At 33.3% G+C, this 24,646-nt stretch overlaps 3 protein-coding genes and 1 pseudogene across 4 annotated transcripts; 1 reads left to right on the top strand and 3 right to left on the bottom strand.

Moving 5' to 3' along the window:
- Positions 1 to 99: 99 nt before the first annotated feature.
- Positions 100 to 3,076, bottom strand: LOC110641737 (protein LOW PSII ACCUMULATION 1, chloroplastic). Its single transcript, XM_021793567.2, has 4 exons — positions 2,738 to 3,076; positions 1,030 to 1,602; positions 890 to 940; positions 100 to 661 (listed from the first exon to the last, which is right to left on the bottom strand). Exons 1-4 carry the CDS (start codon positions 2,968 to 2,970, stop codon positions 520 to 522), a joined length of 999 nt encoding a protein of 332 aa, XP_021649259.2. The 5' UTR covers positions 2,971 to 3,076; the 3' UTR covers positions 100 to 519.
- A 1,959-nt stretch (positions 3,077 to 5,035) lies between these two features.
- On the top strand, positions 5,036 to 5,975 carry LOC110641735 (probable glutathione S-transferase; annotated as a pseudogene).
- A 162-nt stretch (positions 5,976 to 6,137) lies between these two features.
- LOC110641736 (glutaredoxin-C5, chloroplastic) lies at positions 6,138 to 12,157 on the bottom strand. Of its 2 annotated transcripts, XR_002492337.2 has the most exons (6): positions 11,809 to 12,157; positions 11,590 to 11,663; positions 11,121 to 11,195; positions 7,702 to 7,728; positions 6,681 to 6,836; positions 6,138 to 6,415 (listed from the first exon to the last, which is right to left on the bottom strand). XR_002492337.2 is itself a non-coding variant. In XM_021793566.2 (5 exons), exons 1-5 carry the CDS (start codon positions 12,069 to 12,071, stop codon positions 6,760 to 6,762), a joined length of 516 nt encoding a protein of 171 aa, XP_021649258.2. In that variant the 5' UTR covers positions 12,072 to 12,157; the 3' UTR covers positions 6,138 to 6,759. The 2 variants fall into 2 exon arrangements, 1 of the variants encoding a protein (XP_021649258.2); XM_021793566.2 differs by having other exon boundaries at positions 6,138 to 6,836.
- Positions 12,158 to 20,246: 8,089 nt separating this feature from the next.
- LOC110641741 (probable indole-3-pyruvate monooxygenase YUCCA5) lies at positions 20,247 to 22,203 on the bottom strand. Its single transcript, XM_021793570.2, is given in 3 exon segments — positions 20,247 to 20,778; positions 21,045 to 21,416; positions 21,532 to 22,203. Coding segments are annotated over 3 exon segments (1,272 nt in total). The 3' UTR covers positions 20,247 to 20,550.
- Between the last annotated feature and the right edge of the window lie 2,443 nt (positions 22,204 to 24,646).

The raw sequence follows: 24,646 nt of genomic DNA, 5'->3' as shown, positions 1-24,646 counted from the left end.
TAGTTTTAGTTGGTTGCAGCCATATATGCTACACAAAAAGGACCAAAGGAAAATCAAAATACTGCTCTAGACAAGGCTAAATCATTTAAGTCGGATAAATACATCCAAACCCAATTAGACTGGAAGAGGTTTTATTGCATCAGGTTGAGTACAAAACATGTATATGCATCATTAGCATCATCCTTGTCATGAATAACCAGTCTCTCATCTGAGAGGAGAAAACAATCCAATATCTTCTGTCCAAGCAACAATTAAAGAATACGGATTGAATGTTGCCATAGGAATGAACTTATGGCAACATTTCATAAGTTAGGGGAAATTTTTGAAAAAAAGAAAGTGGATTTATACAGATAACTAATGATGGATAAGTAGGTGACACCTCAAATCCACATGATGCTAGTGAAAAAAACTTTAATCAATACAATAACTGGAGATAACTATGATATTTTAAGAAGAAACTAGCTCCATAACCAAAAAGAAGAAGCTAACCTCAAAAAACTGGAAACAAAATAAAACTCTCTAAAGAACTCTTCCATCCATGCCATCTAGAAGACCTGACCAAATTCCCTTTGCAGGTGGCAACTGTGCAACAAAAGCATTCCATGGAGGGTAACCAACACCACTGCCACGGACGCGTCCATCCAAGCGCAATGATAAATACCTATTGAATAGACACAGATAAGCAAATTGCTTAGGAGAAATCATTGCCTGTACTTCCCATATATATATAGTTTTGGATAAAGCTCCATTCTTGCAACTCAATTCTGATGATTGCATCCAATGAATCACAGTGACAGCAGGAAATCGGTTTGTATGATTTCTAAGAATTATTCTTGATTATTACAAGAAAATAATTAAAGGGAAAAAAAAAATATTAAAGAGCACATACACAGGAGATTCAAGGGAGACACCAGCCAGTTTCTTTTGCTCATCTAACCACCTGTCATTGCAATTTCAGTGAGAGAGAGAGAGAGAGAGAGAGAGAGAGAGAAAGAGACTGAAACTTGAAACAAACATGTAATTTCTTACTTAGACCACTCGGTAATATAGGTTGGATTCAGCTGCCAGAGCCGCTTCCTTTTTGCCGTAACCTCCTTCATTTCCTCACTCTCATCAAACTCAAAACTAGGTAAATTCCCATCTGTAGCAAATGGCACCACAAGCACCCCTCTATCTAAGAGACTCTGGGTGAAAGCTTCGCTAAGTCTAAAAGACTCCAAAATATAGGATCCAGGGCCAGCACAGATTACAAGGCGTGCAATACCTCTCAAAGAGTTGACAGAAATAATCCTTTTTCCATCCACACGGAGCTTAAGATTTGAAAGGCTTTCCTCTCTTGAAAGCCTAGCCAGTTGTGCTTTCTTGGCATTATTCTCCCTGTAATATAAGAATACAAAGAGAGATACTGCTCCAATATCTATGCCGAGACCTTTCAATATGTCTGGGGCTTGAGCTACTCTTGCTGGATTTGTTAGTGCAGCTATCAGTTGTGTGGTTGCTATTAGTCCTCCCAAAGCACCACTTGCAATAAAAGCTAGATAAAAAAACATCCGTACAGATCGAAATGGAGAGAGAACTTCACTTCTTATCTTGGCTGTAGAACTGAAGAACAAATAAAAGAATGATTACAAGGAAGCTTCACTTTTAAAAGAACCTGATACCAGAAGCATTGAATGGAAAAACCAAGTCAGAGAGGAAATTGAAAATGACACATATTGCATCTTTTATTACTTCTAAATTCCAGCAAGAGGTGAGAAAATGAAAAATTGCATAAGTTTACATATAAGAGCAGCAGTTTATAATGTCAAACCATATAGACCTATCCTTAAATGGCATAGGTATTGGAGCCAAAAAAGGAATGGAAGAAAGTCTGCCATATAATTCTTGCATAACAATATTTTCTAGAATATAGCATTAATTGTTATATATATTACTATTACAAACTCTTCACATCAATTTGAGTGTCCAGGGCCAACAACCATGAACTCTCCAGTCAGAAGAAATATGGTGGTAAACAATGCTAACAGCAAACATTTTAATAATAAAGTGGTTGAAACTTGAATGGTTTGCTACCATTTCAGGTCATATAGTTAAGAAAAGCTTCACAGCGTTCTATCCAATATATGGTGTAAAAAGGTAAAATCTCTGGACACCTGACGATTCACAGGCTGAGATCCACTATATCAAGAGTTTATTTTCAGCTTTCATTTCCAACCCCTTGTGTTTCTAAAACCTGAACTGCACCAAATTACTCTCAAATGAAGTATTGTGCATTCAGTCATCAATTAGCTTTAGTTAACGGAGCCAAACCACGTCAGTCAACTTTCCTCAACTTAGCAAAACATCTCTTTTTGTTACCGAGAAAAGGGCCCAGGTTTTGCAACCGTGAGTCCTTCCTGGGATTAACTCCAGGAATATACCTCTTAAGTTGGTTTGCCCCAATTACTCTAATTTCATCATTTGAATCTTTTCTTTATGATTTTAGCATTCACCGAGCTTAATCCTGATTACTATCTCAAATAATCACCACTAACTTAGTTTAGAACCACACTGAAAAAGAAACAAAATTTCCCATCCATTCACCTCAAAATCTATAATCCCGGCAAGGATTAATCAATAGCTGAATTTTGAAATTCTGTTACCATTTTCAATTCATAGACTGATTTTGCCATTCAAGATTGAATAACATCAAAGAAAATAAAGATGAATACGAGAGAGAGAAAGGGAACCCACCAACCTGATTTCAGGAGGGGAAGGCTTATTAGCGGCAGAACAGGTAATGGAGGAACAGTTTTGCTTCTTGGTATGGACCATAATGTGATTTCTATTATTACCTATGCAAGTGAACCAAGTTTGCCTGTGACTGATAATTTGACTGCTAAAGCTGAAGTACTTGCAGTTGCTGTTGTGATAGAAGTCAGCAGGTCCAATACTAAAATTGTAGGAAACATGAGCCATGAAAGAAGCCATGGCTGCAATTTTTGAAATTGGAAGCAGAAGCAGTCGTTGGCAGAATCTGTGAAAATGTATATGTAATATAGGATGTTGGTGGTGGCGCGGTGCCTTGTTGGATGATCGTTATAGCGCCACGCTTGGATTTTGTGGACACCATCATGGGCCAAATCTTGAAGAGCTCATGGGCCATGGACTGAAAAAGAACAACCAACAAGCTGAACTGTGAACTAAACCCATTACATTTGTGATTGGTGGGCATCAAGCCGGTAGCCCATTTATGGCAGGAACAGCCAACCCTCCCTGTGGTCGAGTAGACTTTGGTCAGAAATTAAAAGTTTGAAAAAATATTTTCCATGTATCCAAAAAAAAATTCTTGAACAAATATTGCACATATTACATGTTACAGAATCAATCTACTAATGAAAAGTGTTGATGTACCTACTCAATTTTTTTTTAATTCAATTAAAATATTTTTATGTTTTATAAAATTATATTATTTAATTATTTTATTAAATTTTCATAAAAAAATTAGTAAGTTTGTTTTAACAAATAACATGAATAGTACATCAACTATACATCAACGTTTTAATTTAATTTTTTAAAAATAAAATTTAAGTAATTAATTTCAATAAATTATAAGAATTTAATTGTCACGACCCAACCTATGGGCCGGACCGGCACTAGGACCTGGGCCAGCCTAAAGCCCCCGAGACTCGTAGTAAACCTAACTATTCACTAACCCAATCCTAAGGCCCATTTGGGCCCAATTTCAACATATCAACCGGACAGAGTCTGGCCATAAAATGAACCTTTCAACGGGGAGTTTTTGACTCACCCGACTTGTAAACACAATATATATATATATATATATCAATTTGGGGAGCTCAGCTCATCCTCCACATACTCATAACAACATCAAATAAATGGGAGCTCTGCTCCCTCATCCAGTCCATCAACATGCATAAAATAGTAAGTTTACAGATCCAAAATAAGAATTTATATTACAGATCCAATTTAAATGAAGGTTTCTAACACATGCGAAAATTCTAGAAATTTATAGAATTACACAAACATGAATAAATAACCTGCAAGGGAGAAAAGCAGGTTAACCTCAAAATATCCTCCTGTGGCCTGGAAAATATTGAACAGGAGTGAGCGTTCGATTCAAAGAGTAAAATATCAATTTTAATCATAATCTCTATAACAGAAGAGCTCAAGCCGTGTCAGCCGGCGACCGGTCCTAGCGAAGATCTCAAGCCGTGTCTACCCGTCCTATCCATAGTCCACACCACATCACACGTACGCTAACGCACGCACACTGCTCCAAATTACCACAACAACATCCATGGCAATTTAACAGTTATGAATGCAACATAAATCGTGCCTAAAGTTTAACTATATAGATATATACATATAAGTGATGTATGGGCATGCTTGAACATATAATAATATCGAACTTACAATTTAAATTAATTTTTTACTGTTTTATAAAATTATATTATTTAATTATTTTATTAAATTTTCATAAATTTTAAAAATTATCAAAGTTTATATTTTAACAAATCGAACTCGATTTTTAAAATCTGAAAAATCTCAAATAATTTCTTAAAATTTAAATAAAATTAAAATATCAATAATACTCATAAAATAATAAAATTTAAAATTTTGGGGTGTTACATTAATAGTAATTTATTCAAAATGAAATTAAATATCTATGTCATCTTCTCACTTAGAACAATTCGTTAGCAAATTTTATTTGTAAAATTAGGGGTTTAAATTTTATGATCGTCATTGTTAGGAGCACTTTACTTGAACATCACTGAGGAATCGCATACTTAAAAAATAAATAAATAACTACTTAGCCAAACTACTTCCATTTTCTTAACCAACAATTTCTTGAGGAGGAAGCTGAAAATATTTTAAACTTCATTAAAAAAATGGTCCTTTTCTCATGAACCACGCCTCCATTTTGCACACAAGTCAAAGCAGTTAGCAATGCAGTGGGTAGTCAAAGTAGCCTGAAAGGAAAAAAAAAATGTATATATATATACATAAATATAATTCTTCCAAGCAAGCAACTTAGAGCCCAAGCAAAATCATATCCCAATTGATCAAATATAAAATTGAGCTTGGCAAAGGGAGAGAGGAGAAGATCAAACATCTGCATCTACAGCATGGAGCAAGTCAAACTACTAGGAGCTTGGCCTAGTCCCTTTTGTTACAGAGTCATCTGGGCTCTGAAACTCAAAGGGGTGAGATATGAATACATTGAAGAGAATCTCTTTAACAAAAGTGAGTTGCTTCTACAGTATAACCCAGTTCACAAAAAGATCCCTGTGTTAGTTCATGGTGAGAAGCCTATAGCTGAATCCATTATTATTCTTGAATACATAGAAGATACCTGGCCTCAGAATCCCTTGCTTCCTGCAGACCCTTATGAGAGAGCTATGGCTAGATTCTGGACCAAGTTTGAAGAGGACAAGGTAATCTACAATTCATGTCCAATTTTTATTAGTTCTTCTGATGGTCCAAAACTCAAAATCCTTGAACCTGGAAAAGCTGAAGTTTCAAGTATTTGCTATTTAAATTTAGCTAATTTATACATAATTGGAGTGTTGCAGAGCCCAACTTTCTTTGCTTTCTTTCAAACTGTGGGAGAACAACAAGAAAAGGCAACAAAAGAGGCAAAAGAACTGCTGGGAATTGTGGAGGAGCATGGTCTTGGGGACAAGAAGTTTTTTGGTGGTGACAGGATCGGATTGGCAGATATAGCCTTTGGATGGATAGCTGGCTGGCTTGAAGCCATGCAAGAAGCAATTGGTGTTAAAAGTATTGGAAGCTGACAGATTTCCTCGTTTACAAGCTTGGATCAAGAATTTCAGGGAGTTCCTGTCATCCAAGAAAACCTTCCTGATTATGATGGAATGCTAGCTTATTTCAAACGTCTAAGAGAGATGTTTATCTCAGCAACGTCACATACATTGTGATTCTTTAACATGTTAACAAATTTGTGATCCTCACAAAGTTTCTGCACTGAAACATCCATGTTTTATCATATTTTTCTTTGAAAAATTTCATGCAGTACATTTGATGAGTGCAGCTGCATGCGGGAGATGATTGAATCACTAATTTGTGCTTGAATAATGACTTCAAATGTGTCAAGGATTTTCCATTATTCCATATTAAAAGATAAAAGAGTTAATTTCATTAATTATGTACAGTACATTAGGTCTAAAATTGTAAAAGTATTAGAACTTGATTCAGTCCCCAATTCTTGACATCAATAATATTTTTCAAGTAACTGATTGAATCTATCTTCTGAGATGCCATTTCTGAGCTCTTTCTTTTCTCAGGGCAAGGCCATTCCCAAGTGATATTTCCAACGGCAAAGACAATCATGGAACTTGAAAGTAGCTTTTCATTATCTCCCTTCTACACTTGCCCAACAAAAGTTCCACAACTTCACATGCAACAAGAAACTCAAAGGAATGAGTGAGTTAAACATTAACAGGTAAAAAAAGGAATGAAGTGTTAAGACCAGAAAATGGAATACAAATCATTAGTTTAGTACAATAGAGAGTACATTTTTACGTGTTTTTAAATATTATAGCAACCAACGTTAAGAGTTCAATATATAATTCAACAGAAGAGATCAATATAGAGGAGTTGAACGTAAAACCACGTCAATGAAGTAAAAATGCAGTTCAGATTCTGAAGAAGCAGACATGTTGCCTATCTTCTTAAGAAGCTCAAAATTCGCAAGGGAAACAGCTTTCTCAACAACAGCAACATATGACAAGGATTCTAGCCCTGTGAGCTCTTAGACTTAGCTTCCGACAACAACGGTTCAAGTTCTCCTTTCCGATAAAGCTTCAAGGTATCTGCATATGAACATAAGCCCAACATCAAGAAAACTACGAAAAAAAAAATTATTAATGCAACTAATATCAAGATAAGGGTCAATTGGTGCTTCAGTGACATGCGTGATGCAATTAAGGAAAATTAGAATTAATTTTTTTTATATATATAATTCTCAACTATTATTATTATTATTATTATTATTATTAGGAATAGTTAGAATAGTTAGAAAGTTGTTTGCTTTTTATTGTATAGCATTAGTTAGATTTTCCGAGTTTGGTATTCCTAAACCTAGTGGGGACAGGATTTATTATTAAATCTCTATAATACCTATGTAACTTGGCAATTTTCTTATGATTTTGGATAATAGAAATATAAAAGTAAAAGTATTTGATTTGAAAAGCTTCATGCCTAATTCATCTATCTGTATCTCCCCTTTCTTTCCTCTTCTTTCCCCATGCTGCATCTACAATGCTTCAGGTGCTATTCCCATATTCAAAACAACCAACAATTTCTCCTCTTTGCCTTTCAATCAACTCTAACTCAAACTCTTTAGCCCTAGCTCCCCTTGTTCTTTAAATCAAAACCCTAAAAATCACAAATTGCTTTCAATTTGCCCATCATAGAAGCATTTGTATGTTGGCCCCTCAACCTCTCCTACATCAAGGAAAAAGGAAAAGAAATAGAACAGGGAAAAAAAGGGGGGGAAGCTGGTGAAAGATAAAATGCCAGTATAAAAAGAAGCAATATTAAAATCATAAGCACACAGTCATAAAGGGAGAATTAAATCAGTGCATGTTGCTTTTGGAAATATCCCATGAACTACAGATATCCATATCATACAGTGAGATAAAAGATAAGATCAAAGGCAACTTATAAAGAAAATACCTGTACAACCTCCGATATGTTGGCCACCTGAAATTGAAAGTCAAAAAATTAGGGTACTTGTTAGCTCCAAAAAACCAAGCAAACAGACAGAACATGAATGATTAAAAATTCACAATTAATCTCAAAAAAAAAATTTTTGAAAAAAAAAAGGGGAAGGGAACATTTTCTTTTGGATAAAATATAGATGAAAGACAGATCATCTTGCTATGTATGTATAAATAGAATCTTCATTCCCATTTGGAAGAACAGCAACATATATACAAGAAGTCATCAGGTTGCCCTTTGTCACCATCTCTGTCAAGCAGCATGTCTAAAGCCTTTGTGTTAGATGGGAAGAAACATTTGGAGACCAACATTTAAAATCAGATTACAGCATATATTGCAAAATAGAGTTGTACCAATTTGCATATGATGTGTAATATTTAAAGAGCACATTATGAACTTCTTTTCTGAGTCAACAACGCCAATTTTTACGCAAAGCTTAAACTACGGAAATGCAATTACTTCAAGCTTGAAAGTTGAAACAATCATTTACATCAATAAGATAAGATGACAAGCACATTTAACTCACTGGCAATCTATTCATTCCACATCAACCTCTAATGCGACCCCAAAAACAGAGGAAACTCAGAACATTAATGTCAAAAAAACGCATTAACCTAGCCAAAATCATTCTAGTCATGTTCATGGGTGATTCAGAAATTCATACAGATGTGCACATTTAGTCACCCGACAACCTTGGTCAAATATAAACCTGACATCTGAAATCTGCTGTCCAGCTATTAATTTTTGTGAACAACTCAACCACCAAGAAGTTTCAATAGTTAGCCATAGTTCTTCTCAGTCAAAAACTTTAGTATATCTTTTCAAAAATCACTCAACATAAAAACTCAAACTTGTGGGTGAATTCCAAGAATAGTTTAAATATATCTAACATGCCCAAGGTTGAAAAGGGCGTGGACAAGCATATCCTGCATCTTAACCTGTGCAGAAATTTAATTATTAAGAGGGAGATGGCCCAAGTTTGACATGTAGATCTTCTGGATGGAGAGGCTCCAATACTATGTCAAAGAAACATAAAAACTAAAGACTCAAACTTGTAGGTAAGGGCCTAAGAATAGTATTTTTTTACGTCTAATGGGCAAATTTTGTGCATGCTTATTTAAGTTTTCACTAAACCTCATCATGCTAACCGAAATGACAGAAAATCACAAATGGGCAAACCATTAAGGGTAGCAACTGGTGTCCTGGTTGCTTGAGCTGATGTGACATTAAAAAAATAATTTTTAAAACGTAAAGCTGACATTGGGTCCCACAACATTCCCACAAACACAAATCCAGGTCTTTATCTTCCTCTCACCCCTTTATGCAACGGCGCTTTCTTCATATCCAACTGCCCGTCTACTTCATGAAAAGATACTCCCTCCTTTATCTTGTTGCATCTCTCTCAAATTCCTTGTTTGGTTTTGGTTATGGATTTTTCTTCTCAAAGAACTGTTAAGAAATGGATTGGCTTTTTGGCCTATGGCAGCGTATGTAGGTTTTGAGGGAAGAAACAAAATAGGAAATAGAATTAGATTGAAGAGAGATGCAGGAAATACAGCTTTGTGGATATTATGATGTGGGTCTCTCCAATGCAGGGAAGAAGATCCATTACAAGTTTGTGATCCCACCAATCCTCTCTCCAAGTTATCAATCACCACCAAAAATGGTATGTTTCCCATGAGCTCTTTGCAAACTCTATAAATGGCTTCTCTTCTTGCTTCTCAATGCGTTTTATCCTGTCTTTCTCTGAGTAATTCTCAACCCCTGTATCAACTTCAGATAATTCTGCCTAATATATTTGCTTTCTCCTCAAATCCACAAAACCATATTGTACCTCTGGTGATATGTATAAGCAAATTCCAAAAGAAGCTCCATCTTGCCAATTCCAGGCTCCCTTGACACACAAGCAATCCCTTTCCTGTACACAACTTTTGTTGATCTTTTTCTCTTGGCATAACATCCGGCACTTTTTGGCCTCACTTGGCGCTGCCTTTGAGAAAATTCTGTGGTTTGCATCTCAATCTCCTTTACAGATTCCTTCCATACAATTGATTCATTTTTCCTTTCTTGGCCAAGTACTCTAGCATTCTGGTTCTCTAGTCAGTGCTTGGCAGCTCGCCCCTCATTCCTCTAAGAATTGAGTAGTAGCAGTAACAAGTAGAAAATTTTTGGTAGTAGCAACAAATAGAAAATTTTTGGACCATGTGCTAGTCTTTGCTCACTATGCAAAAGGCCCGCCATGTCAACATTCAATGATACATCGCCACTTCACTTGCTTTGTTTTTGCTCGCTCTCCACTCCCCCTTTTTCGATCTTCCAGAGATCACCAAACCCACAAACGTATCTGTTTCAATGCAACTAAACAATTCAACAACTTGACAGGGTTGAAGAGGCTTGTTACCTGTTCGATTCAATTTCTCAAAGAGAAATCGTCTCATGGAACTCCATGATCACTGCTTATATCCAAAATAACAGCATTAGAGATGCTAAATCACTTTTTGATGCTTTTGATTAAAAGAATGTTAGAACATGAAGTAGAAAGAGATGCAGCAAGATAAAGGAGTGAGTGAAAAGAGCATGAAGCAATGAGGCAATGGGAGAGCAATGGAAGATGAAGAAATGGTGTCGCGTAAAGGGATGAGAGGAAGATAAAGATCCACATTTGTGTTTGTGGGAATGTTGTGGGACCCAACATCAACTTGTACCTTTTACAAATGATTTTTAATTGCCATGTCAGCCCAAGTAACTTGGAGATCGATTGCTGCCTGTAAGGAAGGCTCAATTGTGATATTCTGCCATTTCAGTTATTTTCATGGCACGATTTTTTTTCCCATAAGCATTATGGGTTTGGTGAAAACTTGAGTGAACATGTGTGACTGTGACATTAGCTCTACATCTAATACATCTCAATTTGACTTAAGTTATATGTGGAGATAAGTTTGACATGTTATAGGAAATTAACCTTTAGAAAGGATGATGGGTTAAAAGACATGCCATTGCCCATAGGATAGAAGTAAGAGACATGAAGCCCCTGTATTGCAATAAAAATGAATTACAGTATGCTTCTACAGAGCTTGCAAAGTTGAGTCCTACCGAAGGGAATAATCCTATTTTCACACACATCAAATTGCGTCAATTTAGAATCACTTCACCCATTCAAGAGTAAATAAAAATATAGAGAGAATCAATCATGCTAGATTGCTCACGCATGCACAAACACACTGACACAAGTAAACAAAAGAGGCCTGAAATCTATTTTTTCAGCAATTTCTTGCAGGATCACCTTCCCGATATCCTTTTTCCCCTTCCTTTCATGGACAGAATACTTCCCAATAAACACATTTTAAGATGCAAAGTGTGAAAGCAATACTTACCAATAAACACATTTGGAACGGTGTGCTGGCCAGTAAGCCTTTCTAGTACCTTCTGTAACTGGGGTCCTTGGGGACCTGAAACAGAAATCAGAAAAAAATAAAAAAATAAAAATAAAAATCTCAGTACCCAATGTCTGTTCAATTTAGAGATTAATAACATGTCACAGAATTAATAAAAAAGATCATGATGTCAAATGCCATGCTTGGCTCTAGTTAAACAGGGAAAAAACTACATCTCTATCTTAACCTTTCTAGCAACTGAAAAAGGAAAAAAGACTATATAGACGTCTGCGTTTTATCACAGGAATCACCAATGTAAACTGGATCATAAAATTCACGTTAAAGCCAAAGATTCCAGCCCATATCAATGATAAGGTGAGCAATGCTTAGCTTAAATTAAAGCATGATAAAAACATAAAATTAAGCTTAATTGTAAACAGATGCATAAAATAACTAGAAGCTCACACACCCATTTCGTCTAATTCAATAACCAATGGCTCCGCACCGAGCTTCTTGAACAAAGTTTTCACCTCAGAGGAATACCTTGAACACAAACCCCAAAACCATTAGGTTAAAATATCTTTGAATCACACCAAATCATAACAATTTCCATCGAATTAATAAAATTTAAAAAAAAAAAAAACACCGAACAGGAAGTATATGAAAAATATAAGAGATTTGAACCTACGAGCACCAAGTTTTGGAGTAAACAACGACTGGGTTCTCAGCCACGGTCTTCTTGACAGTCTCTTCGAGCCTGGACCCAAAGGAAGAAGCCATGACTCGAACCGAGACGGGTCCGCGTCTTGTTGAGACATTGACGCCAAGGATCGTGCTTGAGCCGGTTTTGAGTGGCAAAGATAAAGTGGAGAGATTGCAGAGAGGAGAGAAAGCGCTAGAAGATTTTAGAGGAATAGGTGTTAGATAAGTGAGATGAGATGCGAGTGCCATTGCTGCTTTGGTCTCCGTCTACAGATTTCTTGCAGCCTTTTTATTTTCTTTTAGGCCTGTGTTTTTTCATGTGCCTTTTTGTTATTTGACCGTTTGCCATTTGCCTTTATAAACAATATAATTTATTATTTATTTCATTATTAATATTTTAATTTTATATTTTAAAAAATAAATTATTTCACTCTCGTCTTAAGTATTACATTTCTGAGAATTTAACTTAAAATCATTTAGAATGAAAAAAGTAAATCCATATAGCCGACCCTAAATTTTTAAAATAAAGACTTAGTTGAATTGAGTTGAATTGAATATTTTTCTCCCGTTCCTTTTTCAGTTATATTTTCAGTTATATCGTTCTCTCTGTTCTTATCTCTCTTTTCGTCCTCTCTCCTTTTTTTTTTTTTTCTCTCTTTCCCTTTTTCTTTCTAGTTCTCTCTCATGGGATAAAGAGGTAAAGAGAAAAATAAGAAAGAGATGAGGAGATAAATAAAGAGAAAGAGATATAAGAGAAAAAAAAAAAAAGATAAAAATGGAGGAGGAAAAGACGAAAATGGGACAAAATTGTCAATAATTATAAAATTGATAAATAAAATTTTAATTAATTATAATATTTAAAAATTAAATAATAATTTATTTTAAATATCAACGATCAAAATCGTTGACTTAAATATGATGAATAAAATTAAGAGATTAAATAATTTATTTTATAAAATATAAAAATTAAATTATTAATAATAATTAAATAGTAAATGACCTTTTTAAGCACCTGTAAGCTAGTAATATGCAATTTGATTCTCAATATTAAATTAAATTAAATTACTCTTTAGAAAAAGTTGATTTAAATTTTTAATTTTGTCTATCAGTTCTAACCCCAGTTGCAAAACTTCTTAGAACAAAGGTCAATCTCTAGAATAACAGAGTAAAAATTTTTAAAATATAATGCTTTATTTATTTTATAAAAAATATATTTTTATAATTTTTTAATGCTTTAAATACTCAAAAAATTAGGTTAATAAAAAATATTTATTTGATCAAAGAGAAAATTAAATTATTTTTAAGAAAAAAAGTTATTAGCCAAATAAATCTAAACTTTTACGAGAGAGATGAATTAAATAAAAAAATATAAAATATGACATGGTATGTCACAAGGCAATCTGTGTAAAAAATCAAAATCTCTATATTGATTTTTGAATTTTAGATAAAAGTTTTTTAATTTTAAAAATTATAATTAAATTATTTAAAATTAAAATTAAAAAATTTAGATGTAATCAATAATCACTATAAAGATATGAATTTATTTAGTTAATAGACCTAAAAAAATAACTTTTCTTTTTATAAGATAAAATTATTTTTTATTATTTAAATTTTAATAATATTATTAAAATATAAAAATATTTATACATAAAATAATTATTTTTCACGAAACAAATCAAATAATTGGCTCCAAATATTCAACTGTCAATTGCAAATATCAGAAACAAATGCAATCCTCAGTTGAAAAACAACAGGAGGAATTACAAGAAGGAGAGGAACAAAATCAAAACTAACTCGTAACCCATAAATTACAGAGCTTCCTTTACTACTAGAATCAATAATAGCTCATAATTACTTTCGAGTTGGAAAGTAATTAGCTGTAAGTGGTTTACAAATGATATGCTTTTGAAAACATTCAAGAAAATTTATTAATGAATCGATGTATGTTGTGATGAATCAATCTATAATATTTCTTTTCAATTTTCTAGTTTATTATTAAAAAAAAAAAAAAACACTTGGAATAGCCTCGTGGACTAGCATTTAGTTTTTAGTAATTGAATGGGAAGTCTTAATTTTGAGAAAGAATGATCAATTTGATGACAAATTTGACTTCAAAAGTAAACTTGATTGGAAATTGACATTAATTATTTTTTTATAAAAAGTAATTAGTAAAGATAGTAACGGGTAGGCTACCCACGAAAATCACCCTATCCGAATTCAAACCTGATTAGTATTATTAAAACTCAAACTTGTCTCAAATCTGATTAAAATTTATTTTCAATTATCCGAACCCATCATAAACCCGATTATTATTATCCGAAAAAAATCCGAAACCGTTTGATTTTATATATTTTAATTAATATTTTATATAAAAATTATTTTAATTAATAATTTATATTTTAAAAATTTAATAATTTCATAAAATATTTAAATTCTATTTTATATAAAATAAATATATATAAAAATTTATAAATATTATTATCAAAATATATATTTTATATTTAATTAAGTATTTATGTAAAAGGGTTCGAATAACGATACCCAATATATAAAACCTGAACCTGAACTCGACCAGAACCCGTCAGGGGTATTTTTTTTCAAATTTGAACTTGTCCCGAACCAAATTATATAATATTCAAACCTCTCCTATTAGGGTTCAGTCAAATCGAGTACCCGCAAAAATCCTACCCGTTGTTATCCCTAACAATTAGGGATGGAGAAAGAAACATAAAAGAGATAGAATATAGAAATGTAATGGAAAAATCTGTTATAAAAAATAAGTGAATTTTTTTATATATCATTTAAACGAAATTGAATGACATTATTTTAATAAATTAAAATTGACAACTCATTTAATATTTTCTTTAAATTGATAGTTTAAGTTGATAGTTCGAATCTTATTAATTACTCTTTTAATGAGTGATATGTAAATTTTATTATAAAAAAATTGATAATATACCTTAATTTTAAAAGAGGTCTTCTTACACCTAATTTTTTTTTTTAATAAAAATAAATTAAAATTAAGTAGCTGAAGTAAAGCAACACCCATAATTGAGAGAGATTTTATCCCAATTCACACTATCAATAACTCTTTCCTAAGGACAAATGGTTGTTGTTTCTGCTCTCACCCTGCCTCCTCCAAAGCTATAAGAGAATGAGAAACTATGAGATTTATCCGCCTCCCTCTCTAACGATAACAAAAAACTTATTCATATGATATTACAACATTAATTTATATGGTCTAATAAAAAAATATCAATTTTATAAGACACAGGCAACTCCTTAGAATTAAAAATATGATTCATAGAAAATCCCACTCATTTTTTCTCAAGAAAATTTAGCTAAAATGTAAAGTTATACATTTGTAAATTTAGCATCATGGGGTCAACGAGACTTATTGAGTTATATCATATATTTTATCAATTTATGAATAGGTGAATGGATTATATAAAGGAAAAAAAAATGGATTATATAAAAAATAAATAATAAAAGATAATATCCCATCATTAAATTATTAATTCAATGATTAAATATTTGTCTTAAGTCAAATTCTAACAATCACTCTTTTTAAATATTTTTTTAATATAAAAAATATCTAATGTAAAAAATAATTAATTGAGAAACATGAGGAGATACACATTTATTTATTCATCTATAGAAATAAAAAAGTTCTTAATTTAAAAAAAAAAAAATCGTTGCACGTTATCAACTTTTAAAATAATAAGACTTTATGCTTAAATAAAAATTTTGAAAATATTTATTTATTACTATTATAAAATTAAATTTTTTATTTTTAAAAAGAAATTAATATTTAATTATTGATTTAATAAAATCAATTACCTAGCCTTTTTATTTTTAAAAATATATTATTTAATTTTTCTACTTTTAATTTATTAAATCCCTCTATCAATATTTTGTTCCTCAATAATTTTTTAATGCTAGGAGTGGGAGTCACTTCAGTCACCTAGAATATCTTCTGAAGTTGTTCACGATAGCTAAAAAAATGGCGTTTAGGGGTGAAAAATAATGTGCATGAAGAAACAAAGTAGATTGCACAAATACTAGAACCATAGGGCGTGATGCCACAATTTTATTTTTTTTTTAAAATGAGATTTTCATTTTTTTTTTGGTGTGGGCATAAGTGTTGTTACAAATCAAAATCAAATCAGTCTAAAAAAAATCTTAAAATGAGAACACTTTGTCAAGAATATATATATATATATATATATTTCATGCAATCATATCATCAAGTGAACTCTTGCTCTGGGGAGCTGTACCTAACCTCAAAGAACACCTAAAAAGTGCACTTTTGAGTAGGCATCCAGCTAATGAGACTAATTTTAGGAAATTAGCTTAGAGTTTATAGTTAGTTGATAGTTGATATCTGTTGCTGACCACAATTAGTTTAGAGTTAGTAGCCAAATTCTTGAAAATCGAAAGATCATGCAATATATAAGGATAAGAGGACTTTTTCTGTCCTTTTTCTTGAGGCAGAAATGCGTAAAAATATCTAGAATTTAAGAATGAAGATGGGTTATTGTTGTCCATACAGAATTGATTGGTCCAAATGTCATAACCATTAAAATAGATAATCCAATAACGCTTAAAAGTACTATAAGAATATTTACGAAGTATAATGGCGCTTCAGGAAACATTCTCACGATCTAACCTATGGATCAGATTGACATTAGAATTTGAACTGCTATAAAGCTCTCAAAATCTGTAATAAGCCTTATTGTTCTTAATCCATAGTCAAGGCCCAAAAACTTAGGCCCAACATGTAAATAAAATTAAATAAAATAAAATATATTTTTTATTTGGGTCAATTCAATTCGATAACCATAAAAAATTGAAGTCAGGGGAGCCCCGCTCAACTCTAATACCATCACTTACAAATTGTTTAAATACCATACAAATTTTCATTTATTAATCTCAATAATTTAAATTAACACGATTTCTAACAAGGTCCATACTACTACTAAAACATGCGGAGTTCTAGATTTCAAATTTAGAAAAAAATAATAAAACAATTAAATAACCGACGTTAAACCTGTAAGGAAGAAAGCAGGTTGCTCTGGTCTGGAAAAAATAGGTGAACAGAGTGAGCGTTCGACTCAGAGAGTAAAATATCAATTTTAACCGCAATTTCTATAGCTATAAAAAACTAATGCATCCCAAAGAGTGGAATGCAGCACCTTCATAGTTTTCATACGAATCACATCATAACAGCAAAAAGGTAATTTGGAGCACTCACCCACCTAACACTGTTCAAACAGTACATATATGGGAGTTGATCCCCTATACAGCTCTCTTAATCCAACCTCTGCCAGCGAGTGTCTCTCAAGTCGAACTTTCACTTAATAAACCAAATGCGGGGTCCTAGCGAGTGTCTCTCAAGCCGTGTCTACCCGTCCTGTCCATATCCAATACCATATCACACGCACGCCAACGCACGTACATTGCTCCAAATTACCATAAATAATATTCATGGCACTTCATCAATTATGAATGTAATATAAAAAGTTCCTAGTGTTTAACTACATAAATACATATTTATAAGTGATGCATGGACATGCTTGAACATATGATAATATCGAAATTATAATTAAAATTAATATTTTACTCACAGACTTTAACCGAGGTCACTACGGTGGCTGGGCGGAGGAGGAAGGCTGTCCCGGCTCACCTGACAATTCCATTACAATTGTTTAATATTTTTGACTCAATACAAGTTTAGAAAAGACCAAAGATGCCCTAAGTCGTGCCGAAAATCTGACAGAGTTCCCCCTATACCTAGGACCTACCCAACCTGCAAAAAGGCTCAAATAACACTTCTAAATTCTCAATTTCCACAATCACATCTCATCAACATCATATGGCCCCTCCTGGGCTCTCCAATCAGACAATAGTCATAAATTTAAAAAATTACGTTTTAGTCCCTATGATTGACATTTTGTAAAAATCCATTCAAACAAGCTTTATAAATTCTAAAATTTTGTCCTGCGGTCCTTAATAAAGTTATAAAGCTATCGCAAAAGGAATTGTAATTTTCTAATCACCCATGAATATTTTATGTATTTTTTTATTCTAAATCGGTATTAGCCGGAAATGAGCAACTTAGAGTTCGGGTTTACCTATGATAATTCTGACACCTGGAACATGTCCAGAACATCTGAAAATGCTAGGATTGACTATAATATCAATCACGTTTTGAGACAGGCCGTTAGTTAAGCAGATCTGGCTGAAAATGCGGTCCCGGCGCTGGTGAGCTATCCTCGATCCGATTGTACCTAAATTAAGTCTAAATTTTGTTAATAATTATCATAAAATTATTTTTAAATTTTGGAAATCAAAAAAGTTCAAAAATCTCACCAAGCGATATGGACCGTCCGATTATCGCCTTTTTCAAACGGTGTCCGATCGGAGCGAGACCAGTCCTATCTAGAAAATTTCATCGCTCTGAATCCATCGGTGGTCTCGGATTTCTGATCCAATGGTCGGATCGCTGGAAAAGTGGCCGAAAACCGGTGAAACCCATTTCATTTTCTCTCAACTTTTCCTCACCGGATCTCCTCTCTCCGGCCACCATTGGAGGTAAGGCTGGTCGGGTTTTGAAGCTTGCTGTGCCAGGAGTTGAATGGGCCCTGCCTTGTCGGAAACAACCACCGGACGACATCTAGGCGAAGCTTGGAAGTCGCGACCTCGCACAAGCGCCCACCTCTCTCTTCCTCCTTTCTCGCGGCGATGGAAGGCTATGCCGGCTTTCATAACAGATGGGGAAGGGTCAGTTGATGCTGGAGCGGCTGAGGGAGGCAGTTGGAACCTTGGTCGGTGATGGTTGACGTGAGTGGTGGCCGGAAATGAAGGAAAAAGGGAGGGAGAAAGAGGGAGTCGGGGAGAGAGAAGGAGAGCTAGGGGGGTCCTGCGCAGCGTTTTTGGGTTTTTTTTTTTTTTTAACTTCTAATTACACTATTAGTCTCTCAACTTCTTAGAGGTTTACAATCAGGTCCAAAATTATTTTATTATGTTAAAGTTTAATAAAATTTTAGTAATGATAAAAATAAATATAATCTAGGAAAATTTAATTATTTTATTCTCATTTAATAAATTAAATTTAATTAATTAATTTATTATCAATTTATTATTATTATTATCTTCCTTTATTTTTAAAATCAATTCAAATAAATATTATAATATTAATAACATAATATTTCCTTTTTTTATTTTATTTATAATTTTAAAAATTTCGGGTTGTTACAAACATGATACGTATTTAACAAAAGATATTGTAGATCTCTTGGTTGTTAGCTAGATGGGGATAAGTGGGTGCATTACTGGAGGTTAGGGTTTTTCTGAGTCGATGTAATTCCCGTTTGTGTTAGTCTCCACCTTTAAAACTTTCATATTATTAAGAATCGGATCAACCCATGAAGGTCTGCAAATGTGATTGTTGGATCACATGTTTGTGCCTAGTAGGGACTCCGGCGAGTGTGCCTGGAGCCTGGAGGAACTATCCCTAGGTTAAGTAAAATCAGACATTCGATTATTATACAAGCTGAAGGAGATGGGCCCATGTGAAGATATTGTGGTAAGGGAGAATGGTGACCATCCCATGTGTTTCATTTACCCTTATTAGCAGTAATGCCCAAATAAGTAGCAGTTGAAATTGTGCACATGATCCCAAGGGGAAATGGACACAAATTAGCCAGGTTTTGGGAAAAAACTGAGTTCGTGATTTGAGGCGGTAGTGGAAAGAATGAATGGGCCATTGAGTGGAAAAACCTTTTTGTAATTTCCGAATCATTGGCATGGGGCTCATGTGTGCTGTTTTTATTGGCTCTGACAGCTTGAACTCAGTGGGTTGTCTGGGCTTTTTCTTTTGCATTCCTGTTTTTCTATTATGACCACAATGATAATGATTGGTTTCTGGTGAACTTCCCTTGAAATTATGGTTTCGTCTTGGTAGGTGCTAGTCAAAACTTCTTGGAGGCTCTGTTTGTGTATCACATTCTTGATCATATCTGTGTTAAATAATATATAATGTTCAAAATGTGACTGAAAACTGGAAACTAGCTACTTTGTTCACTGGTAAGATAGAAAACTGGTAGGTCACTAAATGAGTACCTAGTCTCATATGCTTAGTTCTTGAGTTTCAGTTTAGAAAAACCAATAATTCACCCCCATCTTACTCCTCTTGATGTTGATCTGTGTCTTTTGTCGCTTTCCTTGTCCCGCTATATAGGGTTTTGGAATTGGGGCCATGTGTATGTGGGACTCGAATGGCTGAACCTACTAGCTTCTTCTTTCTTTCATTTTTTTTTAAAGGTAGATGACCTGGTAGCTATTCGAGTATGGAAAGAGTCATCACCCATATAACATATTTATGGAATTGGCTCAGTAATGCCTTGCGTTTCGGAGCAGAAGTTGCTAGGGCAACCTAAAAGTTCATCTTATTTAATTAGTACTTCAGGGAAAAGATGAGAGCAAATGATTTAAAAGAAAACAAAAAACTGTCAATTAATTTGCTAACTAAACTATAATACACTAACTGAATGGAACTGGAAAAAAAATGACGAAGCCTCTTGATCCTCGGTTTTCAAAATGCCAAAAATATCAAAACTCTGGGCCTTCGGGGAGGACTCTGTCTCTGTGTCGTCTTATGTACTGCAGCTAAGTGAACTCCTGTCTGGTTAGAAACCTTATTTTTCTTTTTCCTTGGGTAGATGCTTTAGAACTGTGAAATGCAACGTCTATGGCAAGCTGTTGTTCTCTTCTTTTGCTCCTTAGTTTCATCCTTCCAGACCTTGCCAATGTCCTGTGCTATTCTCATGGCATCACAGGATGCACCAAAGAGTCCTCTCCTTGAGAACCCAACTGCATAAAGCCCAGCATTTCCTTTCCATCCATTAGGGAATGGTGCCTTTGGGAACCCATTCTTGGAGAAGAATTCACCTTCCTGTACGTCATAGAACCAAAGCAAGATTAATCCATTTATTCAAACAATATAATAGAAAAATCACAATCATGGAGAAGAGGTTTCTAAAACAGTTTTTCTTCTTAAAAAATGTCAAGGAAATAGGACAAGAGTCTTGACATTTTTCTGATCATGGGCATGCAACATTTTCAAAGAAAGGGAAATATGTTTTCTCTTTTTTTTTTTTTTCTAAAATAAAGGCCTTCTGAAAATAAACAATGTACAAAAGAATTAGAACGTTTTCTCACCTGAAGCCAAGAACGGACATTGCTGCGGTATCCGGTCGCCAAAACAACTGCATCAATATCAAGGGTTTCACCATTAACAAGTTCAACTTGTCCACGTGAAAACCTCTTGATTCCTGGAACCACCTTAATATCTCCAGATCTGATTTTCTTCAATGTACCAATGTCCAATACACGGGTCTTTTCCACGGTGTTCTTAATCTGCAATGGACCCATGGATGGCCTCTTCAGTCCATATTTCTGAATGTTTCCAAGTAATATCCATGCCAAAAGCAACAAAAGCTTATCAACCAGCCAAATTGGTAGCCATCTCATTAACATAACAGCCAATTCAAAGGTTGATTTGCCAAAAATTTCTCTAGGCAAAAAATGTACCTGGAAACGAAAAACATTTTTAGAAATAATGTTAGAACCCTTCACTCGAAGCCGTATTTTTCCCCCTTAACATTTATTTTAATTATTGACAAAAAGTACTAATTTGATAACTTACCGTGCTTCGAACCACCATTGATGGAGAGGCATTGTGGTTGCAAAGATCAAGAGAAATTTCCATGCCGGAATATCCATATCCCACAACTAACACTTTCTTGCCGCGAAATTTCTCACCGGATTTATAAGAACAAGCATGAATAACATCACCTCCGAACTCGTTCAGTCCTTCAATATCAGGCATTACGCACTCTGCATTCTCGCCGGTAGCCACCACTAGCCACCGGCAAAGGTACTCAACCTCAGAACGAGTGGAACCACTTGTGGAAACGGTCTTGACCCTCCACAAGCAACTGGTCTCATCGTACCTAGCTGATTGTACACACTCATTGAATCTTGGGTTGATCTCGAAGTGCTTGGCATATGACTCGAGGTACTCAATAAACTGTTTCTTGGTAGGGTACTCAGGGAAGTCATCAGGGAATGGGAGTTTAGGGAGCTGGCAGAATTGTTTAGGTAAGTTAAGTTTAAGCCTGTCGTATGTGCGTTTTTTCCAGAGAGAGGCTATACATTCTTCTCTGTCGAGGACAGCGAAGGGTACACCCTGCTCTCTAAGGCAAGCCGCCGTTGCGAGCCCTGATGGTCCGGCACCTACTATCACCGGACCATTAACCCAAATGCATCGACGGGAGAAGAAATCTTCATGATCAGCTACGCGAAACTAGTTCTCCATGATTCAAGACTAGTGTTGACGATTAGCTGGCACAAGGGTTAATTTGGTAGAGAAAACAGTATAGTTTCTACGAGTAGGTTTCAAAGATCAAAGGAAAGTTGCAGATAGAAATGATTGTTGGTTTGAAAGTGAATTGAGCTTTGGTATGGAGGGACAGGCGGGTGGTGGGGCGTCCTTAAAAAGGGGAGATACGCTGGAGAGTGGTCTTGTGATGACCCTCTGACATCATAAGCCCTATAGTTGTTTTTTATTATTTTATTATGGGAAATTATTAGATGAACCGGCATGCTAGGTCAGGTACAAATGCGACACATGGGTTCGTATGCACCTAATAAATTTATTTGGTATTATAGTCGCTAATCACTCAATTTTATTAATTATTTTATTATTTTTTAATATATTTTAATAAAATTATAATTTTTATTTTTTTTATTAATTATTACTCAAATCATAATTGAAAATCATAATTCAAATTCTTATATGATATGTTTTACATAATTTTAAATAATAAAATATTTATATCTTTATTAGATTAAATTAAAATATCAAAAATTAAAATATTGAGGAAAAAACAAACTTAAAAAAATAAAAGAAAGAAATAAATTTTAGTTTGATTGACAAAAATATAATTTTTTTTATAATTTAAAATTACATAAAAACATGTTTTATAAGAATTTTATCAGAAATTTTATTAAATTTTAATATGAATTATTGTCAATGAAAAAATATATAAAAAATGATTGCATTAAATAAATTAAAATATAATAATTAAAATAAAGTAATTAGCAAAATTAAATTCCTGCTCGCTAATGAAGGATTTATTTTCGGTATTCCACACGAGAAGTTTTACCTATTTGCGACACGCGTCCTGATGATTAACATGTAAAGTGGGTTTATTATTACTAATAATTAAATTGATTAACTAATATATATAATATTATAATTGTACTTTTAGGACGTATAATTAGAAAACTTTATTGTGATAGTGCATTGATATACTATATAGTTTTGAGTCGGAAAAATGAGAGGGAGGGATATGAGGATGAGCGCTCCGCCAAGCACCAACCCCACTTGCTGCACGCTTTGTGACTGGCTAGGGGCAATTTGGAGGGAAGCATGTGCATGAGGGAGAATTGTTGTAATGGGTGCAATAAAAAATAGTATCTTACAAATAAAAAGTTTTTTTTTTTTTTAATGAAGGTGAAACTCTTGTATTGTAAATAGGACTGAATATTTAGTTTAAATTGATTCGAATTGAATTGAATTATTAAAATTAAATTATTATATTTTAAAAACTAAATTGAATTGAAATAAATAAAAAATTGAATCGTTTTATTTTGATTTAGTTTTGTTTAAATCGATTAGTTTTTGAGTTTGAATAAATTTTTTAATTTAAATTTAATTTTTAAATTATTTAATCTAATTTTAATCTTAATTTGAATTTAATAGCCATTAATCAATGAAATTAAATAATTTATATATGTATAATTAAATATAATTTATAAATTCTCTATAAAAATAAATCAATTTAAAAATCAATAAAGTAATTCGATTTGGTTTGGTTTAACTAATTTTTTTCTTTAAAATCGAATCGAAACGAAATAAATAAAATTCTTAAAATGTAAAATTGAATCAAACTGAATTATCTTAAAAATCGAATTAAATTATTGAATTAAGATAATTTAATTTGATTTATTCAATTCAAACTGAATAGTGCCTACATCTAATTATAAAATATACATATAAACTGAATGCACTCAATAATTTAAATAATTTCTTAGTGCATAAACCTTGAATCCCATAAGAATCTCTCCTTTTCAATGAAAAGATATAGAGCCGTGAGTTTGGCTTTTCTCTCTATTTTGCTTAATATATATATTTTTTTTTTTTCTTTGGAATGAATAGCACTAAATATCATATTCTTCCCCTTTTGCTCAAGAAATTGTTTCATTTCACCTTAAAAAAATGTAAAAAGAGAAAGGCACCAAATGAAAAATAACAAAAAGATATGTTGAAACAAAGAAATATCTGTGGAGTTAGTCATATGATCCCATGCATGATTTGTGTAATTTTGTAGCATGCAGCCTCGTCCTCCTCCATCACCATCAGCCTTGCATTGCTCCACAGCCAGCCTGGTAGCAATTGATGAGGAATGATCAAATAAGTTATTAATTTTCTACTTTTAGAGGATTCTATTGCTTTTTTTTTTTTTAAAATTTATATATTCTCTCTTCTTTTATTGGCAAGATCCTTCTGCTTTCCTTTCCTTTCCCTTTCCTTTCTTGGCTATTTTAGTGTAGTCGGCGCTACGAAGGAGAGAAGAAAAAAAAAACATGTAATTAATTAATTAATTTAAAATATTATTTACTGGTGTTAGTAATAAATAAATATTAATTATATGCAAAAGTTTTTATCTAATAATAGTTTTATATTTCTATTATAC

This window comes from Hevea brasiliensis, chromosome 10 (genome assembly GCF_030052815.1).
Source record: "Hevea brasiliensis isolate MT/VB/25A 57/8 chromosome 10, ASM3005281v1, whole genome shotgun sequence".
Lineage (NCBI taxonomy): Eukaryota > Viridiplantae > Streptophyta > Magnoliopsida > Malpighiales > Euphorbiaceae > Hevea > Hevea brasiliensis.
This window is presented reverse-complemented; position numbering and strand designations above follow the sequence as displayed.